The sequence below is a fragment of the Heptranchias perlo genome, unplaced genomic scaffold (genome assembly GCF_035084215.1).
Source record: "Heptranchias perlo isolate sHepPer1 unplaced genomic scaffold, sHepPer1.hap1 HAP1_SCAFFOLD_65, whole genome shotgun sequence".
NCBI classification, from domain to species: domain Eukaryota; kingdom Metazoa; phylum Chordata; class Chondrichthyes; order Hexanchiformes; family Hexanchidae; genus Heptranchias; species Heptranchias perlo.
In genome coordinates this window covers 1901881-1921829 of record NW_027139677.1, presented here as the reverse complement: position 1 = coordinate 1921829, position 19949 = coordinate 1901881, and the positions used below count along the sequence as shown (strand labels likewise).

The 19949-nt window shown below is 42.7% G+C and overlaps 2 protein-coding genes across 2 annotated transcripts; both read right to left on the bottom strand.

Moving 5' to 3' along the window:
- Positions 1 to 3810: 3810 nt before the first annotated feature.
- Positions 3811 to 6806, bottom strand: LOC137318127 (probable G-protein coupled receptor 139). Its single transcript, XM_067981100.1, has 3 exons — positions 6681 to 6806; positions 5178 to 5250; positions 3811 to 4730 (listed from the first exon to the last, which is right to left on the bottom strand). The coding sequence occupies exons 1-3, from the start codon at positions 6804 to 6806 to the stop codon at positions 3811 to 3813; spliced, it is 1119 nt and encodes a 372-aa protein (XP_067837201.1).
- A 10324-nt stretch (positions 6807 to 17130) lies between these two features.
- LOC137318126 (erythroblast NAD(P)(+)--arginine ADP-ribosyltransferase-like) lies at positions 17131 to 17970 on the bottom strand. Its single transcript, XM_067981099.1, has one exon. The coding sequence runs from the start codon at positions 17968 to 17970 to the stop codon at positions 17131 to 17133; it is 840 nt and encodes a 279-aa protein (XP_067837200.1).
- Positions 17971 to 19949: the final 1979 nt, after the last annotated feature.

The following is a 19949-nucleotide window of genomic DNA, read 5'->3' as shown; positions in this document are numbered from 1 at the left end:
GTTTCATTATCCTGTTCCTTTGTCCCAATATCATTTTTCTGTATTACAGTGATTCCTTTCTTTATTAACATAGCCACCCCACCTCCCCTTCCTTACTGCCTGTCCTTCCTGATTGTTAAATACCCTGGCATATTTAATTCCCAGTCGTTGTTACCCTGCAGCCATGTTTCTGTTATGGCCACAAGATCATCCCCATACGTAGTTATTTTTGCCGGTCACTCGTCCATTTTGTGACGAATGCGACGTGCTTTCAGATAAAGAACTTTCAAACATGATTTGTTACACTTAGTTCCTGCTCTTTACTTTTTTAACACTTTACCTTTTACTCCATACCTTCTGTCCCTTCCTGACACGCTTTCCTCTGTTTCCCTGCTCAGGTTCCCAACCACCTGCCACAGCTTTGATGCTGTGTTAATCGCCTTACGCCTTCTAGTTTTTATTTTATCTGTCGTGCCTAAAGTACACTTTCTTTCCGCTGCTCTCGGCTTTTCCCTCTCTCATGTTCTTGAACAACTGTTTGTAATATTTGTATTTAGATTTCCCCTGGGTCTTCCCCTCTCTTACTAATCTCCATTTTATTCCCTTCTGACTCCCCGCTCAGGTTCCCATTCCCCTGCCACTCTAGTTTAAACCTTCCCCAACAGCACGAGCAAACACCCCCGCGAGGATATTGGTCCCGGTCCTGCTCGGGTTTAACCCGTCACGCTTGTACATGTCCCACCTTCCCCAGAACCGGTCCCAATGTCCCAGAAATCTAAATCCCTCCCTCCTACACCATCCCTGCAGCCACGCATTCATCCTGTCTATTCTCCAGTTCCTATACTCACTAGCACGTGGCACCGGTAGTAATCCTGAGATCACTACCTTTGAAGTCCTGCTTTTTAATTTATCTTCTAACTCCTTAAATTCGCCTTGCAGGATCTCATCCCTTTTTTTTTACCGATGTCGTTGGTACCAATATGGACCACGACTACTGGATGTTCACCCTCCCCCTCCAGAATGCCCTGCAGCCGCTCCGTGACATCCTTGACCCTAGCACCAGGGAGACAACATACCATCCTGGAGTCACGTTTGCGGCCGCAGAAACGCCTATCTGTTACCCTTACAATTGAATCCCCTATCACAATAGCCCTGCCACTCGACTTCCTCCCCTCCTGTGCAGCAGAGCCACCCGTGGTGCCCCGAACCTGGCTCTTGCTGCCTTCCCCTGATAAGCCATCTCCCCCAACAGTATCTCAAGCAGAATATCTGTTTGAGAGGGAGATGGCCCCAGGGGACTCCTGCTCTACCTGCCTAGTCCTTTTACTCTGCCTGGCGGTCACCCATTTCGTTTCTGCCTGCGTCATCTTTACCTGCGGTGCGACCACCTCACTGAACGTGCTATCCACGATATTCTCATCATCGCGGATGCTCCACAGTGAATCCACCCGCAGCTCCAGCTCCGAAAGCTGCAATACCTCCCTGTTTTTATATTATATCCCCCTAGCAATAAAAGCCAACATTCCGTTGGCCTTCTTGATCACCTGCTGCACCTGCATATTAACTTTTTGATTTTCTTGCACTCGGGCCCCCAGATCCCTTTGTACTGCAGTACTTTCCAGTTTCTCGCCATTAAGATAATAACTTGCTCTCTGATGTTTCCTGCCGAAGTGCATAACCTCACATTTTCCAATATTGTATTGCATCTGCCAAATCTACGCCCACTCACCCAGCCTGTCTATATCCCCCTGTAGGTTTTTTATGTCCTCCTCACTCTCCACTTTCCCTCCCATCTTTGTACCATCTGCAAACTTTGATATGTTACACTCGGTCCCCTCCTCCAAATCGTCAATATAGATTGTAAAGAGTTGGGGAACCAGCACCGACCCCTGCGGAACACCACTTGCCACTGGTTGCCAGTCCGAGAATGAACCATTTATCCCAACTCTCTGTTTCCTGTTAGACATCCAATCCTTCACCCATGCCAGAAAATTACCCCCAATCCAATTCGTTAGACTTGCTCTTCGTTAAAGGCTTTCTCTGGGATTTTGACGGCAAGTTGCTGGCAACGGGGCAGCCAAATGGCGTTGCGCCCTCTAATGGACATCTGGGAGCTTTGTGCACATCGCAACCAACTGCGTATCTCCATGACCAATCAGATTGAAGAATCGTTAATGATGAGCAGAACAGAGTCTCGACCACGAAGTGTCAGTTGGAATAATGAATTCAACGTCAAATTAGGTGCAGTGAGTGAAGTAAAGAGAAGGATAGAAAAAGTATTTTAAAAATGTTTCAAAATACTTTTTAAATGTCCGACAATAATTAGAAGCTTAAGGAATCAGACTCCTTATTTGTAAAAGTTAATTTCCAGGGCCATAGAGTTTGATTGGCAGTAATTAAGACTTACCACGCTGTTAAAAAAGGAACTTACACTGGAATGGACAAACCCTAACGTTTTGTGACGAGTTTAGTCCCAATCTATGAGGTAAGTATCGGAGTTTCACGCTGTTTATCTGTCCAGTCGATGGAATGCATCTCGCTAAAATTATAAATCGGCTGACCAAAATAAAACACATGCATGATAATGAATTTTAAAGGAAATTTGAAACAACACAGCAATCAATAATTGCGGTGCCCATCAATCACAGAGTTTGTAAAGATCGAACGGATATAAAACGCTGTCTGTATGCCATGTGTAACCGGGTGTACTGAATAGAACAGTGGAAGCAGTCAGAGACATCTCCTCTGATGATCTCACACATCGTGAAGTGTGAACGGTGGATTTGACCAGTCCCAGGGGCAGCCTCTCCTCGACATCTTCCAATCTGTAACCCCTATACTGCGGGGGACATTGGGAAACAGTTTCATCCGAGGCACAAAAACTGGCGGGAGGACAAAGTTTTAGTTAATTGTCTCAGGTCGTCATCTGATGCCTTTGCACCGAGCAACGCTCTCAACCCCGGTCTGCAGTGTTACCGGACTGAACTCCGATGCACAGCCTTGGTAAAAGCGGAGGGGGCATTAAATGCTACTGTCTCTGCACCAACACACACAGTGGATTAATCCTTCTCAATATCTAAAAGTATTGATTGCCTCAAATGTCCTGATTGTTATAAATTCCTAGTTCTTACGTTACTTTACCAGTATTACTGGGTCGTTGATTAAGATTAATAGCGGTCAGGTTCCCTGTGTTACCTTATTAACAACAAATAAAAACATTATGATTAATGTTGCCGGACAGCCTTCAAGTATTTCTAATGAATCGAGATCTCAGAAAAAGCAGATAAAACAAGGCAACAACTGTTAACATTCAAAAATGCTGAAACCTCGCCAGACTGCGAGCGAGACAGCGGCTCCTCTCCTTATTCCCTGGAGAGGGGATGAGACGGTCGGTGCAGCTGACATCAGTCCGAGAAATATTTTCATCAGACTTCCCGGAAAAAGTAAATTCTCCGGGAGTTCTAAACGATCGAATCTTTACCTAAAACTGGTGGATTTTCCTGTCAATTACACGGTTGAATATAATTACCGTCCTCGCAGAGTGATAATAAACTCGGTGATCAAATATTCGATTCCACTATTAAAGTTCACTTCATCACTGAGACGTTTCATAATTAAAGGGGGAATGTCCTTTCATTATAGGAGTCACTCGGCCAATGAACTTTAGAAACGCTCTGTCAAAGTTAGCATGAAATGGAATTGAAATCACATCTGTAATCGCGGACCTGTGGGTTTTTATTAGAACCATGTTTATGTTGCGGTAAGGAGAGGGAACCTCAGTCTAAACTGGAATAGGGGCTGAATGTGAATTCTAATGTCCCAAGGGGAGCTCTAGTTCGCAATTCTTTCATTTTTAACCAATCTTAGAATCAGTGTCCAGGGAGATTTCAGCAGCTTCTTCAGCTCTTCTCTGAATTTCCTCTGGGTAGCTGCATAAATACACGTGTTTGGACAGCAACTCAAATACTTCAGCATCGCTCCGGTTTCTGTGGCGATATATGCTGGGTTTGTGTGGTCCCCTCGGTAATAATTGGTGTTTGTCAGTCTGGTAGTTACAAAACTCACAGAAGTTGTCAGCCACAACAGTCTAAAACTGCCCGATATAGTGAACAGCAGAATGATGGATTTCCTTCGGTTCCCTATTTCTGGATCGTTCTGATTCTCACTGCTGTGATCCCGGAGTCTCCTGCGGGTTCTATTCGCCATTGCAATCCGTCTGATGGTCAAAGAATTAAACAAGGCAATTAAAGTAAAAGGAAGCCAAATGAGCGAGGTGCCGTGAAACCAGCCGTACGGTACTGCTAGAGGTGAGGAGAGAAAAGCCTCACTTGACCGGCAGCCCCAATGCACTTTGTTAATTATTCGTTCAGGTGAATATACAAACACAATGGGGATGTCCTTTAAAACAAGAAGGACAGAGACCGTTGTTGACACCGTGGCCGCAGTTCTCTCGGTGCAATACTTGGTTTTAAACTTCTGGCAGTAGAGAGCGACAAAACGGTCAAATGTGAAAGAGACGGTGAACCAAACAGACAAATCGAGGGTGACAGTGGCCATGTACAGAATGAATCTACACACGGGAGTGTGTGAGAGGAATGACAGTGGAAAGTGATAACTGAAAATATAATACAATGTTATATTAATGATCATGACCAGTCGATCCGCTGTTGCCATGGCCACCATGTAGACAGAGATACACCTGCAAAGGCCACAGTTTCCTCGTGAGAGAATCACAATTGTTACCAAGTTCGCTGTAAGAAAGAGAGAGGAGAGAAATAATATCCCAGTGTCTGATTGCAAATATATTGCCAGATACCTGTTGAAAGCATTTTACTCCAATCAGTGTGATTATGAACACGGAGCAGTTGAGAGCAGGATTAATATTTGAGTCACTACCTGAGAAACCTAACCACACATTACAATGAGCTGCTGCAGCGCTCACTCTTCACGGGGTGACGAAACGGTCCGTAAATCCGCTAAAACGCGAGTGTTGGAGCTTCAAAGAATATTGGAACATCTGTGAAATGATCAGATTAAGGGGAATACAGAAATTGCAGACCCGCGGTTCACGAGTTGGTTCTGGTAACTACTGACTGTGTAATGCTGACATCTGGGAAATACGTTTCCTTATCCAACATGCGGTAAGAACAGTGATATAATTAACAGCGATTAACAACTAACAGGTTAAAATACCTCACCTGGGACACCGACAGCTGCGAGAATCGGGTAGTAAATCTCTTTTATCAGCAGTATAGTTATTTGCCAAATTTTCTGTGAGAATGGATGAATTCAGTCGGAGCTGAATGTCTCTGACTAGCGCCTGGCTCAGGCGGGAGAAGGGATCCCTATATTTATACCCATATCAATTCACCAGGGAGTCAATCAGGTTACATCATAATTAACATTAGTTACATTCATTTAACAAATAGACTCAGGTAAGATGTTTTTTGGTCTGAGACATCGAATTCAGTGAAATAGTTGGAATTATTTTTGGACAGTTTAGGAAATCACACAATTAAAACATTCTTTACAAATGGAAAGTGGAATCTATCAGTACTGGTCTTGACCCTATTCCTACAGGACTGGTGGAGGCAGCTAATCTTGAATTAATCGCTCTGACGCTTCGTTTGACTTACTCCTAGTGCCCCAACTCCACCAGCAACAGGTACGGAAACTACTCCTGCAATATTGGTGATGACCCCAGTCCTGCAGCATTAGACCTGACCGTACTGCTCCGGTACTTGTGGTACCCCTACACTAACAATAGAGGTGACCGTGCTTCTCCGGTAATAGTGGTGCCCCTACACTTACATTAGATGTGACCGTGCTCCTCCTGTACTAGTGGTAACCCTTACACTAGAGATATCCGTGCTCCTCAGTTACTCATGGCATACCACACTTAAACTAGAGATATCCACATTCCTCAGTAACTCATGGTATACCACACTTACACTAGAGATAACCGTGCTCCTCCGGTACTCATGGCATACCAAACATATACTAGAGGTAACTGCAGTCCTCAGGTACTCATGGTACACCACACATACACTAGAGATAACCGCGCTCCTCAGATACTCATGGTATACCACACTTACACTCGAGATAACAGCGCTCCTCAGGTACTCATAGTATACCACACATACACTAGAGATAAACGTGCTCCTCCGATAATCATGGTATATACCACACATACACGAGAGATAACTGCACTCCTCGGGTACTCATGGTATACCACACTTACACTGGAGATAACTGTTCTCCTCCGATACTCATGGTATACCACATATACACTAGAGATAACGGTGCTCCTCCGTTACTGAGGCACCCGACAATTGCACTAGATTCATTTTAGTGGCATAGTATGATAGTAGGTACAGCACGGGGGATGCCATTCGGCCATTGTTCCTGTAACAACTCTTCGAAAGAACTCTCTAATTAGTCTCATTCCCCTTATCTTTCCCCATAGCCCTGCCAAGTTTTCCCTTCAAGTATTTATCTAATTCCCTTTTGAAAGTTACGATTTAATGTGCGTCCACCACCCTTATAATTTTTGCATCATCTGCAAACTTCTTGATCAAGCCCCCCACATTCATGTCCAAATCACTAATATACACCCCAAAAAGCAAGGGACCTAGTACTGAGCCATGCCGTACCCCATTGGAAACATCCTTCCAGTCGCAAAAACACCACTCAACCATTACCCTTTGCTTCCTGCCAAGAAGCCTATTTTGGATCCAACTAGCCGTTTTTCCTTGGATCCGGAGGGCTTTTACTTTTTTGACCAGTCTGTCATGTGAAACCTTTTCAAAAGCCTTGCTAAAATTCATGTAGGCGAAACAAACACCTTGTTCTAGATTCCCCGACCAGAGGAAAAAGTTTATCTCTATCTACGCTGTCAACTCATTTGATCACCATAAACACCTCAATTCGATCCCCCCTTAATCTTTTATCTTCAAGGGAATCCAAGCTTGGTCTATTGTAACCTGCACTCATAATTTAATCATTTAAGCCCCGGTATCATTCTGCTGAATCTGTGCTGTACCCCATCCAAACACCAATATATCTTTCCAGAGGTGCGGTGCCTAGAACTGAATGTAGTTACTCCAGATGGGGTCGAACCAGAGCTCTATACAACTGTAACATAACTTACACCACTTTGTATTCCAGCCCTCTTGAGACAAAGGCTTCCATTCCATTGGCCGTTTTAATTATATTTACCTGTATCTGTCCACTAGCTTTTAGTGATTTCCGTACTTCGGCCCCTAAAAATCTCAGGTCACCCACAGTTCCTTGCTTCTCACCATGTTGAAAATGCCCTGACCTTTCTTTCTTGGGAACAAAGTGGATGGCCTCACAATTTCCTACATTGAACTCCAAACAGCAACCATTGCAACCACGGCCCTTTGCAACTGTCTGCTCCCATCTACACACTTTACTGCGCCACCTAACTTATTATCTACTTCAAACATGGATATACATTCGCTATTCCTTCATCGAATTAATTTATAAATTAGTGAAAAGCTAAGGCCCCAGTACTGATCCCGGGGGGACCCAACTAGTCAGATCCTGCCAATTTGAGTACATAACCATTATCCATACTCTCTATCTCCTTTCATCTAACCAATTCCGATCCAGCCAATAAGTTGCCTCCAATTCCACGCGCTCTTATTTTTGTTAACAGTCTGTTATGTTATGCCTTGCCAAATGCCTTCTGCAAGTCCAGATAACTAACATTCATATTCACTCCCTTTTGTACCACATTTGTTACCTCCTCAAAAATTCAACTAGGTTTGTTAGACATGACTTACCTTTTACATGTCCACGTTGGCTCTCTCTGATCCGCTCATACTTGTCTAAATGCTCAGTCACTCTGACCCTAATGACAGATTCTAGTAACTGCTCCACAACTGACGTTAGACTAATAGGCCTGTAATTACGTAATTTATCTCTCCTACTCTATTAAATAATGGAGTGGCATTGGCAGTTTTCCAATCCATGCGGACAATTCTAGAATGGAGACAGTTTTGGAGTTCCAAGTCTAACGCACCAATGATTTCCTCACCTACTTCTTTTAATACCCTGGGGTGGAAAACATCGGGTCCTGGTGATATGTCTATCTTTAATAAGATTAGCTTCTCCGTTTAGCAAATGGGAAGGCAAATGGTATATTAGCCTTTATTGCCAGGTGTTTGGAGTAAAAGACTAAGGTGGTCCTGCTGCAATTATAGAGGGCTCTGGTGTGACCACACCTGGAGTAGTGCGTAGAGTTTAGGTCTCCTAATCTATGGAAGGATATACTTTACTTACAGGTGGTGCAACGAAGGTTCACTAGATTCATTCCAGAAATGAGAGCGTTGCCCTGTGAAGAGAGATTAAGTGGAATGGGCCTATACTCTCTGGCGTTCGGAAGAATCAAAGGTAATCTCATTGAAACGTATACATTTCTTAGATGGCTTGACAGGGTAGATGGTGATAGGCCGTTTCCCCTGACTGGACTGTCCAGAACTAAAGGTCATAGACTCAAAATAAGGGGTTGGCCATTAGGAACGAGATAACGAAAAATGTCTTGACTCAGAATGTTGTGAATCTTTGGAATTCTCTACCCAGAGGGCTGTGGATTCTCAGTTGTTGAATATATTCAATTCCGAGATCGATAGATTTTTGGACGCTAAAGGAATCAAGCGACATGGTGATAGGGTGGGAAAGTGGAGTTGAGGTGAAAGGTCAGCCACGATCTTAGTGAATAGTGGAGCAGGCTCGTAGGCGTATAGCCTCTTCCTGTTTCTCATGGACTTACCTATGAAGTATAGAGTAACTTTAGCATGTGGGAGTTTGTGGAGAGCAGCGAGATCCCGAGCAACCAAATTTGCAATAAGTGTCTCTCGAGGATTTTCGGCTTAGATTTGTTGAGCTTGGCTAAATTAATAAGAATGAGGTGCTGCTGAAAGCGTTTGAGGAGTTAGGGACTAAACAAATAAGAATGAGGTTCTGCTGAGAGTCTATGAGGAGTTAGGGTCTAAATTAATATGAATGACGTTGTGCTGAGAGCGTTTGAGGAGTTAGGGAGTAAATTAATAAGAATGAGTTTCTGCTGAGAGAGTTTGAGGAGTTAGGGACTAAATTAATAAGAATGAGATTCTGCTGAATGTGTTTGAGGAGTTAGGGACTAAATTAATAAGAATGAGGTTCTGCTGACCGTGTTTGAGGAGTTAGGGTCTAAATTAATAAGAATGAGATTCTGCTGAGAGATTTTGAGGAGTTAGGGATTAAATGAATAAAAATTACGTTCTGCTGAGAGTGTTTGAGGAGCTAAGGACCAAATTAGTAAGAATTGGGTTTTGCTGAGAGCGTTTGTGGAGTTAGGGAAAAAAATAATAAGAATGAGTTTCTGCCGAGTGTGTTTGAGGAGTTGGGACCCAATTAATAAGAATGAGGTTCCGGTGAGGGTATTTGAGGAGTTAGGGTCTAAATTAAAAAGAATGAGGTTCTCCTAAGATTGTTTGAGGAGTTATAGTCCAAATTAATAAGAATGAGGTTCTGCCGATAGCCTTTGAGGTGTTCCGGACAAAATTAATAAGACTGAGGTTCTGCTGAGAGTGTTTGAGGTGTTAAGGACTAAATTAATAAGAATTAGTTTCTGCTGAGAGATTTCGAGGAGTTAGGATTTAAATTAATAAGAATGAGGTTCTGCTGAGAGTGTTTGAGGAGTTAGGGTTTAAATTAATAAGAATGAGGTTCTGCCGAGAGTGCTTGAGAAGTTCGGGACTAAACTAATAAGAATGAGGATCTGCTAAAATTGTTTGAGAAGTTAGTGTCTAAATTAATAAGAATGAGGTTCTGCCGAAAGTGTTTGAGGAGTTAGGGACTAAATTAATAATAATGAGGTTCTGCTGAGATTGTTTGACGGGTTCTGGTCTAAATTAATAAGATTGAGGTTCTGCTCAGAGTGTTTGATGAGTTAGGGTCTTCATTTGTAAGAATGAGGTTCTGCAGAGAATTCAGAACAATAGAGACGAATTAATGGCACAAATAGAGATGAATGGACTTGATCTTGTCGCCATTACAGAGATTTGGTTGCAAGGTGACCAAAGCTAGGAACTAAATATTCCAGGGTACCTGACTTTTCGAAAAGATAGACAAAATTAAAAGGAGAGGGGGCGCTTTGATAATAAAGGATGACATAAGGACAGTGATGGGAACGGATCTTGGCCCGGAAGATCAGCAAGTAGAATCAGTATCAAGAGAGGTAAGAAATAACAAGGGCTATAAAACAATGGTTGGAGTAATTTATAGGCCCCTTGACAGTACCTATACCGTTGGACAGAGTATTTATCAAGAAATAATAGGAGCTTGTAATAAAGGTAATGTAACGATCATGAGGGACTTAAGTCTTCATACAGACTGGACAAATCTAATTGGCAACGGTAGTTTGGAGGTTGAGTTCCTGGAAAACATTCGAGAGAGTTTCCAAAACAAAACGTTGCGGAACCAACCAGGGAACAGGCTAATTTCGATCTTGTATTGAGTAATGAGTCGGGTTTAATTAGTAATCTCAGAGTAAAGGATCCTCTGGGGAAGACTGATCATAATATGATAGATTTTCACATTGAGTTCGAGAGTGACGTACTTTAGTCGAATCCAGATTCTTAAACTTAGTAAAGTCAATTACTTAGGTAAGAGGGCCAAGTTGGCTGAGATAATTGGGAAATTAGATTAAAAGGTGTGACGGTAGATAAGCAATGGCAAACATTTAATGAAATATTTCAAAGTTGTCAACGAACCTACATTCCATTGAGAAATTAAAACTCCACGGGAAAAGCGATGCATCCGTGGCGAACTAAAAAAAAAAGGATAGTATGAGATTAAAAGAAAAGGCCGATAATGTTGCCAAGAAGAGTAGTAACTCTGAGGACGTGGAGAGTTTCAGAAACCAGCAATGGGTGACCAAAAATGATTAAAATGTAGAAAATAGAATATGAGAGTAAACTAGATCGAAATATAAAAACAGATTGTAAGAGCTTCTTCAAGAAAGTAAACAGGAAGCGAGCAGCGAAAGTAAACGTGAGTCCCTTAGAGACTGAGACATCAGAAATTATAATGGGGAATAAGGAAATGACAGAGAGATTAAACAAATATTTTACATCTAACTTCACAGCAGAAGGCACAAAGAATAGACCAGTAAAATTTGGGAATCAATGGTCTAATGAGAATGAGGAACTAAAGGTAATTAATATTAGCAAAGAAAAAGTACGAGTCAAACGAATGGGATGAAAACCGGCAAATCCTCTGAACCTGATGACCATCATTCGAGTGTTCTAAAAGAGTTGGCTGCAGAGATAGTGGATGCATTCGTTGTGATCTTCCAAAATTCCTTAGATTCTACAGATTTGGTACCTTCCAATGGATTGGAAGGTAGCAAAAGTAACACCTTTCTTCAAGAAAGGAGGGAAAGAGAAAACAGGGAATAACAGGTCAGTTAGCCTGACTTCAGTCGTCGGAAAAATGCTGGAATCAATTACAGAGGAAATGGGGACAGGGCATTTAGAACATCATCATATGATTAGGCAGAGTCAACATGATTTTATGAAAGGGAGATCGTGATTGACAATTCTACTAGAGTTTTTTGAGGATGTAACTAGTAGGGTAGATAAAAGGGAATTGGTGGATGTAGTATGCTTGAATTTTCGAAAGACATTAGAGGAGGTGCCTCACAACGGGTTGTTACGCAGGGTAATGGCTCATGGGGTTGGGGGTAATATATTAGCATGGATAGAGGATTGATTAAAGGACAGGAAGCAGAGAGGGGAAAGCGTAGAGCAGCGGAAAGAAAGTGTACTTTAGGCACGACAGATAAAATAAAAACTAGAAGGCGGAAGGCGATTAACCCAGCATCAAAGCTGTGGCAGGGGGTTGGGAACCTCAGCAGGGTGACAGAGGAAAGCGTGTCAGGAAGGTACAGAAGGTATGGAGTAAAAGGTAAAGTGTTAAAAAAGGAAAAAGCAGGAACTAAGTGTCACAAAACATATTTGAAACTTCTTTATCTGAATGCACGGAGCATTCGTAACAAAATGGACGAGTTAACGGCACAAATAACTACGTATGGGTATGATCTTGTGGCCATTACAGAAACATGGCTGCAGGGTGACAACGACTGGGAATTAAATATGCCAGGTTATTTAACAATCAGCGAGGACAGGCAGTAAGGAAGGGGAGGTGGGGTGGCTATGTTAATAAAGAAATGAATCACTGTAATACAGAGAAATGATATTGGGACAAAGGATCAGGATAATGATACAGTTAGGGTAGAGATAAGGAATAATAAGGGGAAAAAACATTAGTGGGCGTAGTATATAGGCCTCCTAATAGTTGCAACTCTGCTGGAAGAAGTATTAATCAGGAAATAGTCGGGGCATGTAATAAGGGAACAGTTATAATTATGGGGGATTTTATCGATCATATTAACTGGACAAATCAAATTCGGCAGAGCAGCCTCGAGGAAGAGTTTATTGAGTGTATTAAGGATGGATTTCTTGAGCAGTATGTAACTGATCCTACAAGGGGGCAAGCAACCTTGGGCCTGGTCCTGTGTAATGAGCCAGGATTAATTAATAATGTCCTAGTTAAGGATCCCCTTGGAATGAGTGACCATAACATGGTTACATTCCATATCCAATTAGAGGGTGAGAAGGTTGGTTCTCAAACAAGCGTACTGAGCTTGAATAAAGGAGACTATGATGGTATGAGTGCGGAATTGATTAAAGTGGACTGGGAAAATTGATTAAAGGGTAAGACGGTACATGAGCAGTGGTGTTCATTTAAGGAGTTATTTGACAACTTTCAATAAATATATGCTCCACTGAGGAGTAATGGGTGCAAAAGAAATGACAGCCATCCTTGGCTAAATAAAGAAATTAAGGATAGTATCTGACTAAAAACAAGGACATATAAGGTAGCCAAACTTAGTGGGAGGATAGAAGATTGGGAAGTCTTCAAAAGACAGCAACAAGTAACTAAAGGATTGATTAAGAGAGGGAAGATAGATGATGAAAATAAATTAGCAAAAAATATAAAAACAGATAGCAAGAGTTTATATGGTCATATAAAAAGAAAAAGGGTGGATAAGGCAAACGTAGGTCCCTTAGAGGATGAGACTAGGAAATTAATGGTGGGAAACATGGAAATGTCAAAAATGCTGAACAAATATTATTTTTCAGTCTTTACGGTGGAGGACACTAAGAATATCCCAACACTGGACAAACAGGAGGCTCCAGAGGGGGAGGAGATAAATACGATTAAAATCACTAAGGAATTGGTACTCAGTAAAATAATGGGACTCAAGGCGGATAAATCCCCTGGACGTGAGGGCTTACATCCTCGGGTCTTGAGGGAAGTGGCAGTAGGCATTGTGGATGCTTTGGTAATAATTTTCCAAAATTCTCTGGACTCAGCAAAGGTCCCGGCAGATTGGAAAACTGCTAATGTAACACCCTTATTTAAAAAGGGTAGTAGGCAGATGGCTGGAAATTATAGACCAGTTAGCCTAACATCTGTGGTGGGTAATATTTTGGAGTCTATTATTAAGGAGAGAGTAACGGAACATTTGCATAAACATGATTTAATAGGACAAAGTCAGCATGGCTTTATGAAGGGGAAGTCATGTCTGACAAATTTGCTTGAGTTCTTTGAGGACATAACGTACAGGGTGGATAAAGGGGAACCAGTGAACGCAGTGTATTTCGACTTCCAGAAGGCATTCGACAAGTTGCCACATCAAAGATTATTGCTCAAGATTAAGAATCACTGGATTGGGGGTAATATTCTGACATGGGTGGAGGATTGGTTATTTAACAGGAAGCAGAGAGTTGGGATAAATGGTTCATTCTCGGACTGGCAACCAGGAGCCAGTGGTGTTCCGCAGGGGTCGGTGCTGCGTCCCCAACTCTTGACAATCTAAATTAACGATTTGGAGGAGGGGACCGAGTGTAACATATCAAAGTTTGCAGATGATACAAAGATGGGAGGGAAAGTGGAGAGTGAGGAGGACATAAAAACCTACAAGGGGATATGAACATGCTGGGTGAGTGGGCGGAGATTTGGCAGATGCAATGCAATATTGGAAAATGTGAGGTTATGCACTTTGGCTGGAACAATCAGAGAGCAAGTTATTATCTTAATGGTGAGAAACTGGAAAGTACTGCAGTTCAAAGGGATGTGGGGGTTCTCGTGCAAGAAAATCAAAAAGTTAGTATGCAGGTTCAGCAGGTGATCAAGAAGGCCAACGGAATGTTGGCTTTTATTGCTTGGGGATAAAATATAAAAACAGGGATGTATTGTTGCAGTTATATAAGGTATTGGTGAGACCGCATCTGGAATACTGCATACAGTTTTGGTCTCCATACTTAAGAAAAGACATACTTGCTCTCGAGGCAGTACAAAGAAGGTTCACTCGGCTAATCCAGGGGATAAGGGGGTGGACATATGAGGAGAGGTTGAGTAGATTGGGACTCTACTCATTGGAGTTCAGAAGAATGAGAGGCGATCTTATTGAAACATATAAGATTGTGAAGGGGCTTGATCGGGTGAATGCCGTAAGGATGTTCCCATGGATGGGTGAAACTAGAACTCGGGGGCATAATCTTAGAATAAGGGGCTGCTCTTTCAAAACTGAGATGAGGAGAAACTTCTTCACTCAGAGGGTAGTAGGTCTGTGGAATTTGCTGCCCCAGGAAGCTGTGGAAGCTGCATCATTAAATGAATTTAAAACAGAAATAGACATTTTCCTAGAAGTAAAGGGAATTGGATATGAAGCTGAGTTCGGATCGGTCAAGGCCCTGCGGGTGGCGGAGCGGGCCCAGGGGCTGAGTGGCCGGATCCTGTTCCTACTTCTTGTGTTCTTCAGATTTGAGGTTTAGGATCAGAGCAGCCATGATCTCATTGAATGGCGGAGCAGGCTCGAGGGGCCGATTGGCCTACTCCTGCTCCTATTCCTTATGTTCTTTTGTTCTTTATAAAAGGTTGGTTCAACCACAACTTTCTATTGTGTCCAATTCTGTGCACCACGTTGCAGGAAAGTTATGAAGACTTTGGAGATGGTGCAGAAAAGATTTACTGGAATGGTTCCAGAAATGAGAAACTTCAGTTGCGTGGATAGACTGAAGAAGCTGGATTTGTTCTCCTTCTAGAAGAGAATGTTGAGAGGAGATTCGATAGAGCTGTTCAAAATCATGAAGGGTCCAGACAGAGTAGATAGAGAGAAACTCTTCCCAATGACGGCAGGTTCAAGAACCAGAGGGCACAGATTTAAGGAGATTGGCAAAAGAACCAAAGACGATATGAGGAAAAACGTTTTTACACAGTTGGTGGTTAGGATCTGGAATGCACTATCCGAGGCGGTGGTGAAGGCAGATTCAATCACTGCCTTCAAAGCGGAACTGGATTAGTACTTGAAAGAAAAAATAATTGCAGGGCTACAGGGAATGGGCGACGGAATGGGACTCGCTGGATTGCTCTTGCAGAGTCTGCACGGACTAATGGGCCGAATGGCCTCCTTCTTGGCTGTAACCATTCTACGATTCATAATTTTGAAATTACGTGCAAAGTATTTACAGATACATTAATGTGCAACAATCACCCACAGAATCCACCAGTGCACATATACACTATTAGTTTACAAATGAACAATTTGAATTATTTAAAAACAATTTTAATAGGATATCAGATCTAACACATCACAGAGTGGCGAAAATAACATTTTATGTTGCACCGATAAAGGTGAGGAAATATAATTATTGAGTAAATTATGGACAGTATTTAGAATCATGTTCGGAATCAAGAGCTCCCAGCCCACGAATACCATTGGCTACATGGAGTGCAGCATTCTCTCTACATTCCCCGGACACCGTGAGCCAACTTGTACATTGGATTGGCATCGAGCGCTTTCAGGTCTGGTACAGCACTAGTTAGATACTGCTGGAGCTCCCTCTACATAATGATTACAGCTTGTCTTCATTTTATTCCCAGAACAGAACGACACAGGTTAGATGCAATGCAGAACGACTTGTATATTGCCTCTGACAGTTAACCTGGGAACCACGATTAAAACTTATGTATTGAAATTTCAACGAGTTTCACAGAACTTCACCAAATGCAAATATTTTTTTGAATTTGTCTATCAAAATAATGAACGGTTTTGACAGAGTAAATAAGGAGAAATTGTTCCCAGTGACAGAAGGGTCGGTAATTAAAGGGCATGGATTTAGGGCGATTGGCAACAGAGCCAGAGGAGGCAATCGGAAACATATTTTAATGCAGTGAGTTTTAATAATGTGGAATGCACTGCCTTGGGTAGAAGCAGTTTCAATAGTAACTTTCAAAAGGAATTGGATAAATTCTCGGGTGGAAAAAAATACAGGACTATGGGGAGAGGGCAGGGGAATGGAACTAATTGGATAGCTCTTTCAAAGAGTCAGCACCGGCACGTTGGGCTGAATGGCTTTTTCCTTTGTTGTACCTACTGTGATACTATGATCTAAGTATCGGGTTTATTGTGAAGTGTGTCGTGTGTTAAACTGCTCGCTCAACGATTCTATCAAGTGAATGGCTGGGCCGTTCAGTAAAGGATGGGTCTAGATTGGACCCGTGGTCTGAACTAACTGGTGTGTTCCCAGAGAGATGAGCTTATCAGCAGCAGACTTTAGATAAGCAGTTTGTAAATCGCCCAGCGTTCTCTCTCCATGTGTCTGTCCGGTGACCAGTGCTGAAAGTGCGACATTGTGGAACTCCGTGAGGAGAAGCTTGAGCCTCAATATAATTGCATAACGCTTTATCCTCATGGGTTATCCGGTCATGAAGGTTTTATTCAAATTCAGATTGGGGATACGGACCATCAAGGTTGGATTGCGGTGGGAAGTGGGAATCGGATCGGTTTTAACTGCATTTCCAGAATTTCCCATTAATTATCGGAAACGTGGGCGGGGTCTTCAATGAGGGTGGAGGGAACTGAACAAACGTTGATTCCGAGCTTTAGATCTGGAGTTATCCGTTGCGATCGATCCTCTTTGCGAACGACTGTTATTAATCAGCAAACCCTATTACCCTTTATTATGGAAGTTCAGGGCAAGTTACAGCGAGCTGCAGGAATTTACTAACATTTTACACCGAGATGGAAACCAGCGCTGCCAGAATCCACAATCCGCCTAATGCTGAAATTGTAGCCCCCGCACTCCGCACCACCACTAGCTTCCCACCTTCGCCCTTTTCCACCTTTACATTCGTTCCCTGCAACCCGTCCCCAGTGAGTTGAATATTAGTGCCATGTTCCATGGAAGATATCTTTCCGACTCGAAACACCTCGTAAGGTGGAATCAGGATCATGAATTCTACAGGTAGAATCGAACAGCAATAGATTGGGACACCGTAATTTGTGGTTATCTCGAACATCGTGTTCGTTTTTTGGGTCTTGTCAATGACGCCAAGCGCATCCTGTACATTTCGCCATGAAACAGCAAAGGATCCAAGTCGGACCGTTGCGTCTTCCACACCCCAAACCTGTTTGCGAATCACTCCGTAAGTGTGAAATGGTTTATTGCCCAAATCGACTCTTAGTTTTTGGAGGGCAGTGGATAGAAGATAATGAAAACTTTTGAAGTTGAAATTCTCCGCGTAGATTGAGTCGGTAGCTCCGTACCGCCTAACGGCTTCATTGAACATTTTGTCGAACACCTTTCCCTCACCGGACATCCGAGTATAGATATAAACCGCTACCATATGCTCTCTTTTCAGTCCACTCGGCACCTTGCATGTCATGCTATGATCACAAAACCTCCAAAGTGCATCAAACGTTGGATTTTTCTTCCTCTCTTCCTGGATGTCGTTAATTGCGACTTCATCTGATTCCGGACTCTGGGTGAATATGTAAGCTGCAGAATTTGGTGCCATGTCCAGATGGATGACATTTTTCTCGTTCTTTTCGCTGACGCTGAGAGCAAGCATGTCCTGGTCTGTAAAACAAAGCAGGAATCTGACCAATCTACATTTAGAATATGACCCAAACTGCGGGACACCGTCCAAGTTGCAAAGAGGAAGGAAGAACGTGAGATAAATTGGAAGGAAACGCCAAGCTTTGGTCGTATAAACCTTTAAATATTTTTTTTATTCGTTCACGGGATGTGGGCATCGCTGGCGAGGCCAGCTTTTATTGCCCATCCCTAATTTGCGAGAAGCAAAGGTGATGGTGGTCAGAGGGGAAATTTCCGTATTTTCTGCCTGGGCGGAGAGCAGACAGGAAATCGAGGCAGTGAGAATAAGGCGCTGGTAATGGAACATTCCCGATTTTCCTTCCATTAACTTAAAGGGAAGGTAAATCAGCTGGGCTCTGTTCCGTGCCTGGATTCGCCCGCCAGATTCTCGATCCGTTTTCCGATTATGAGGAGTTTAGAAGAATGAGAGGTGATCTTATTAAAACATATAACATCCTGAGTGGACCATAAGGGGTAGATCCCTGCCAGGATGTTTCCCCTATTGGAAGACACTAGAACTCGGGGCCACAGTTTTAAATAAGTGGTCGCCCATTTAAGAGGAACACGAGGAGATTTTTTTTTCTCTCAGAGGGTCGTGAGTCTGTGGAACTCCCTTCCCCAGAGAGCGGTGGAGGCAGGATCATTGAATATTTTTAAGGCTGAGTTAGATAGATTCCTGATTAACAAGGGAGTCAAAGGTTATCGTAGGTAGACGGGAAAGTAGGGTTGAGGTCACAATCAGATCATCCAAGACTTTATCAGATGGCAGAGCAGACTCGAGGGGCCGAATAGCCTGCTCTTAATTCGTATGTTTTATTTTAAAGCCCTGGCGGTGAAGGCAGAAATCTGTTCCCAGGTGTTCCACAGATGTGAGGTCCAAGAAAAGAATCAGTTACATCAGTGCGGCGAATTTTCCTTCCAATAGAATGAGGATTGTTAGTTTCAATATCTCAACGTTTGAAAAAAAAATAACAGCATCAAGAGCATTGGATACAAATATCGAGATTTTTAATCTGCTTGAACGACGAATGCAGATACTTACAATTAGAACATAGGACAATAAGCAGAGTGAGAACGATAAAGCGCATTGTTTCTGCCTTCCGTTCCCCGTCAGTCCAGGTGAACTCACTCCTGTCCCTCTGATCAGTTTCTCTTCAGGATCTCGCCTTTTGTTCTGAAGAAGTTCAGCGGAATTTATACAGTTAACATGCGGCCCAGTAACACTGAAACTGAAACGAGTGTTCCTTGTTTCGATATGAGTGTGATCCAATTTACTTATTAATATCCCTAGAACCTGGTAAATAATTACCCGAATACTGCGTACGGCCTTCAGATTGCGAGATTTATAGGTGATGATTTAAGGTCCTTCTACAAAAAACAATGGAATTCACTTAGAATTGGCCTTGTGCACATCTTAGGTCGTTTAATCCGAGACACCACGACGCCAGCCGGGTCTCGAAGCCAGCGATTATTTTATTGGAAAATTATTAAAGAATGTTCGATCATTTTCAGTGTGTTCAAATCATTGGGCAGAAAATAAGAACACCACGTCCCCCCCGCGATTGGCTGACAAGTCGCCTGATGGGCGAGGAGCCCAGTTGGTAACGCGATTGGTTAAGAGATATTAAGATAGGGTGGGGGCAAGGCCATGTAGGATTTGAAGAGGGGCGTGAGGATTGTAAGTCCAACGCATGCAGGACTTACATTAGCACAGGAAGTGATAGCTGCCTGAAAATGTAAATTAATAATTATTAATACCCACAATTGTACAGGTGAAACAATGGAATAAAATTGACATGGAACAAATTTATAATATCAACTCTTGCACAAAGCCGACTCTCCCATTTCATTATCTACGGCAGCAATTGAACACCGACATTCCACTGACCGAGCCCTTCACCCCACTGAACCAATCCTACAACGACAGCTCAATGAAACAATCCTACATCGACT

Excerpts from the sequence above, each read along its gene's own strand:
- LOC137318127 (XM_067981100.1), bottom strand. The coding sequence starts at position 6,806 with ATGAATTTTAGCAAGGCTTTTGAAAAGGTTTCACATGACAGACTGGTC. Across the intron at positions 5,251-6,680 it reads TTCTTGGCAGGAAGCAAAGG|AAAATTTGGCAAATAACTAT; the intron begins GTAATGGTTGAG and ends CCATTCTCACAG. Across the intron at positions 4,731-5,177 it reads CGCAGCTGTCGGTGTCCCAG|CGAACTTGGTAACAATTGTG; the intron begins GTGAGGTATTTT and ends TCTTTCTTACAG.
- LOC137318126 (XM_067981099.1), bottom strand. The coding sequence starts at position 17,970 with ATGCTTGCTCTCAGCGTCAGCGAAAAGAACGAGAAAAATGTCATCCAT.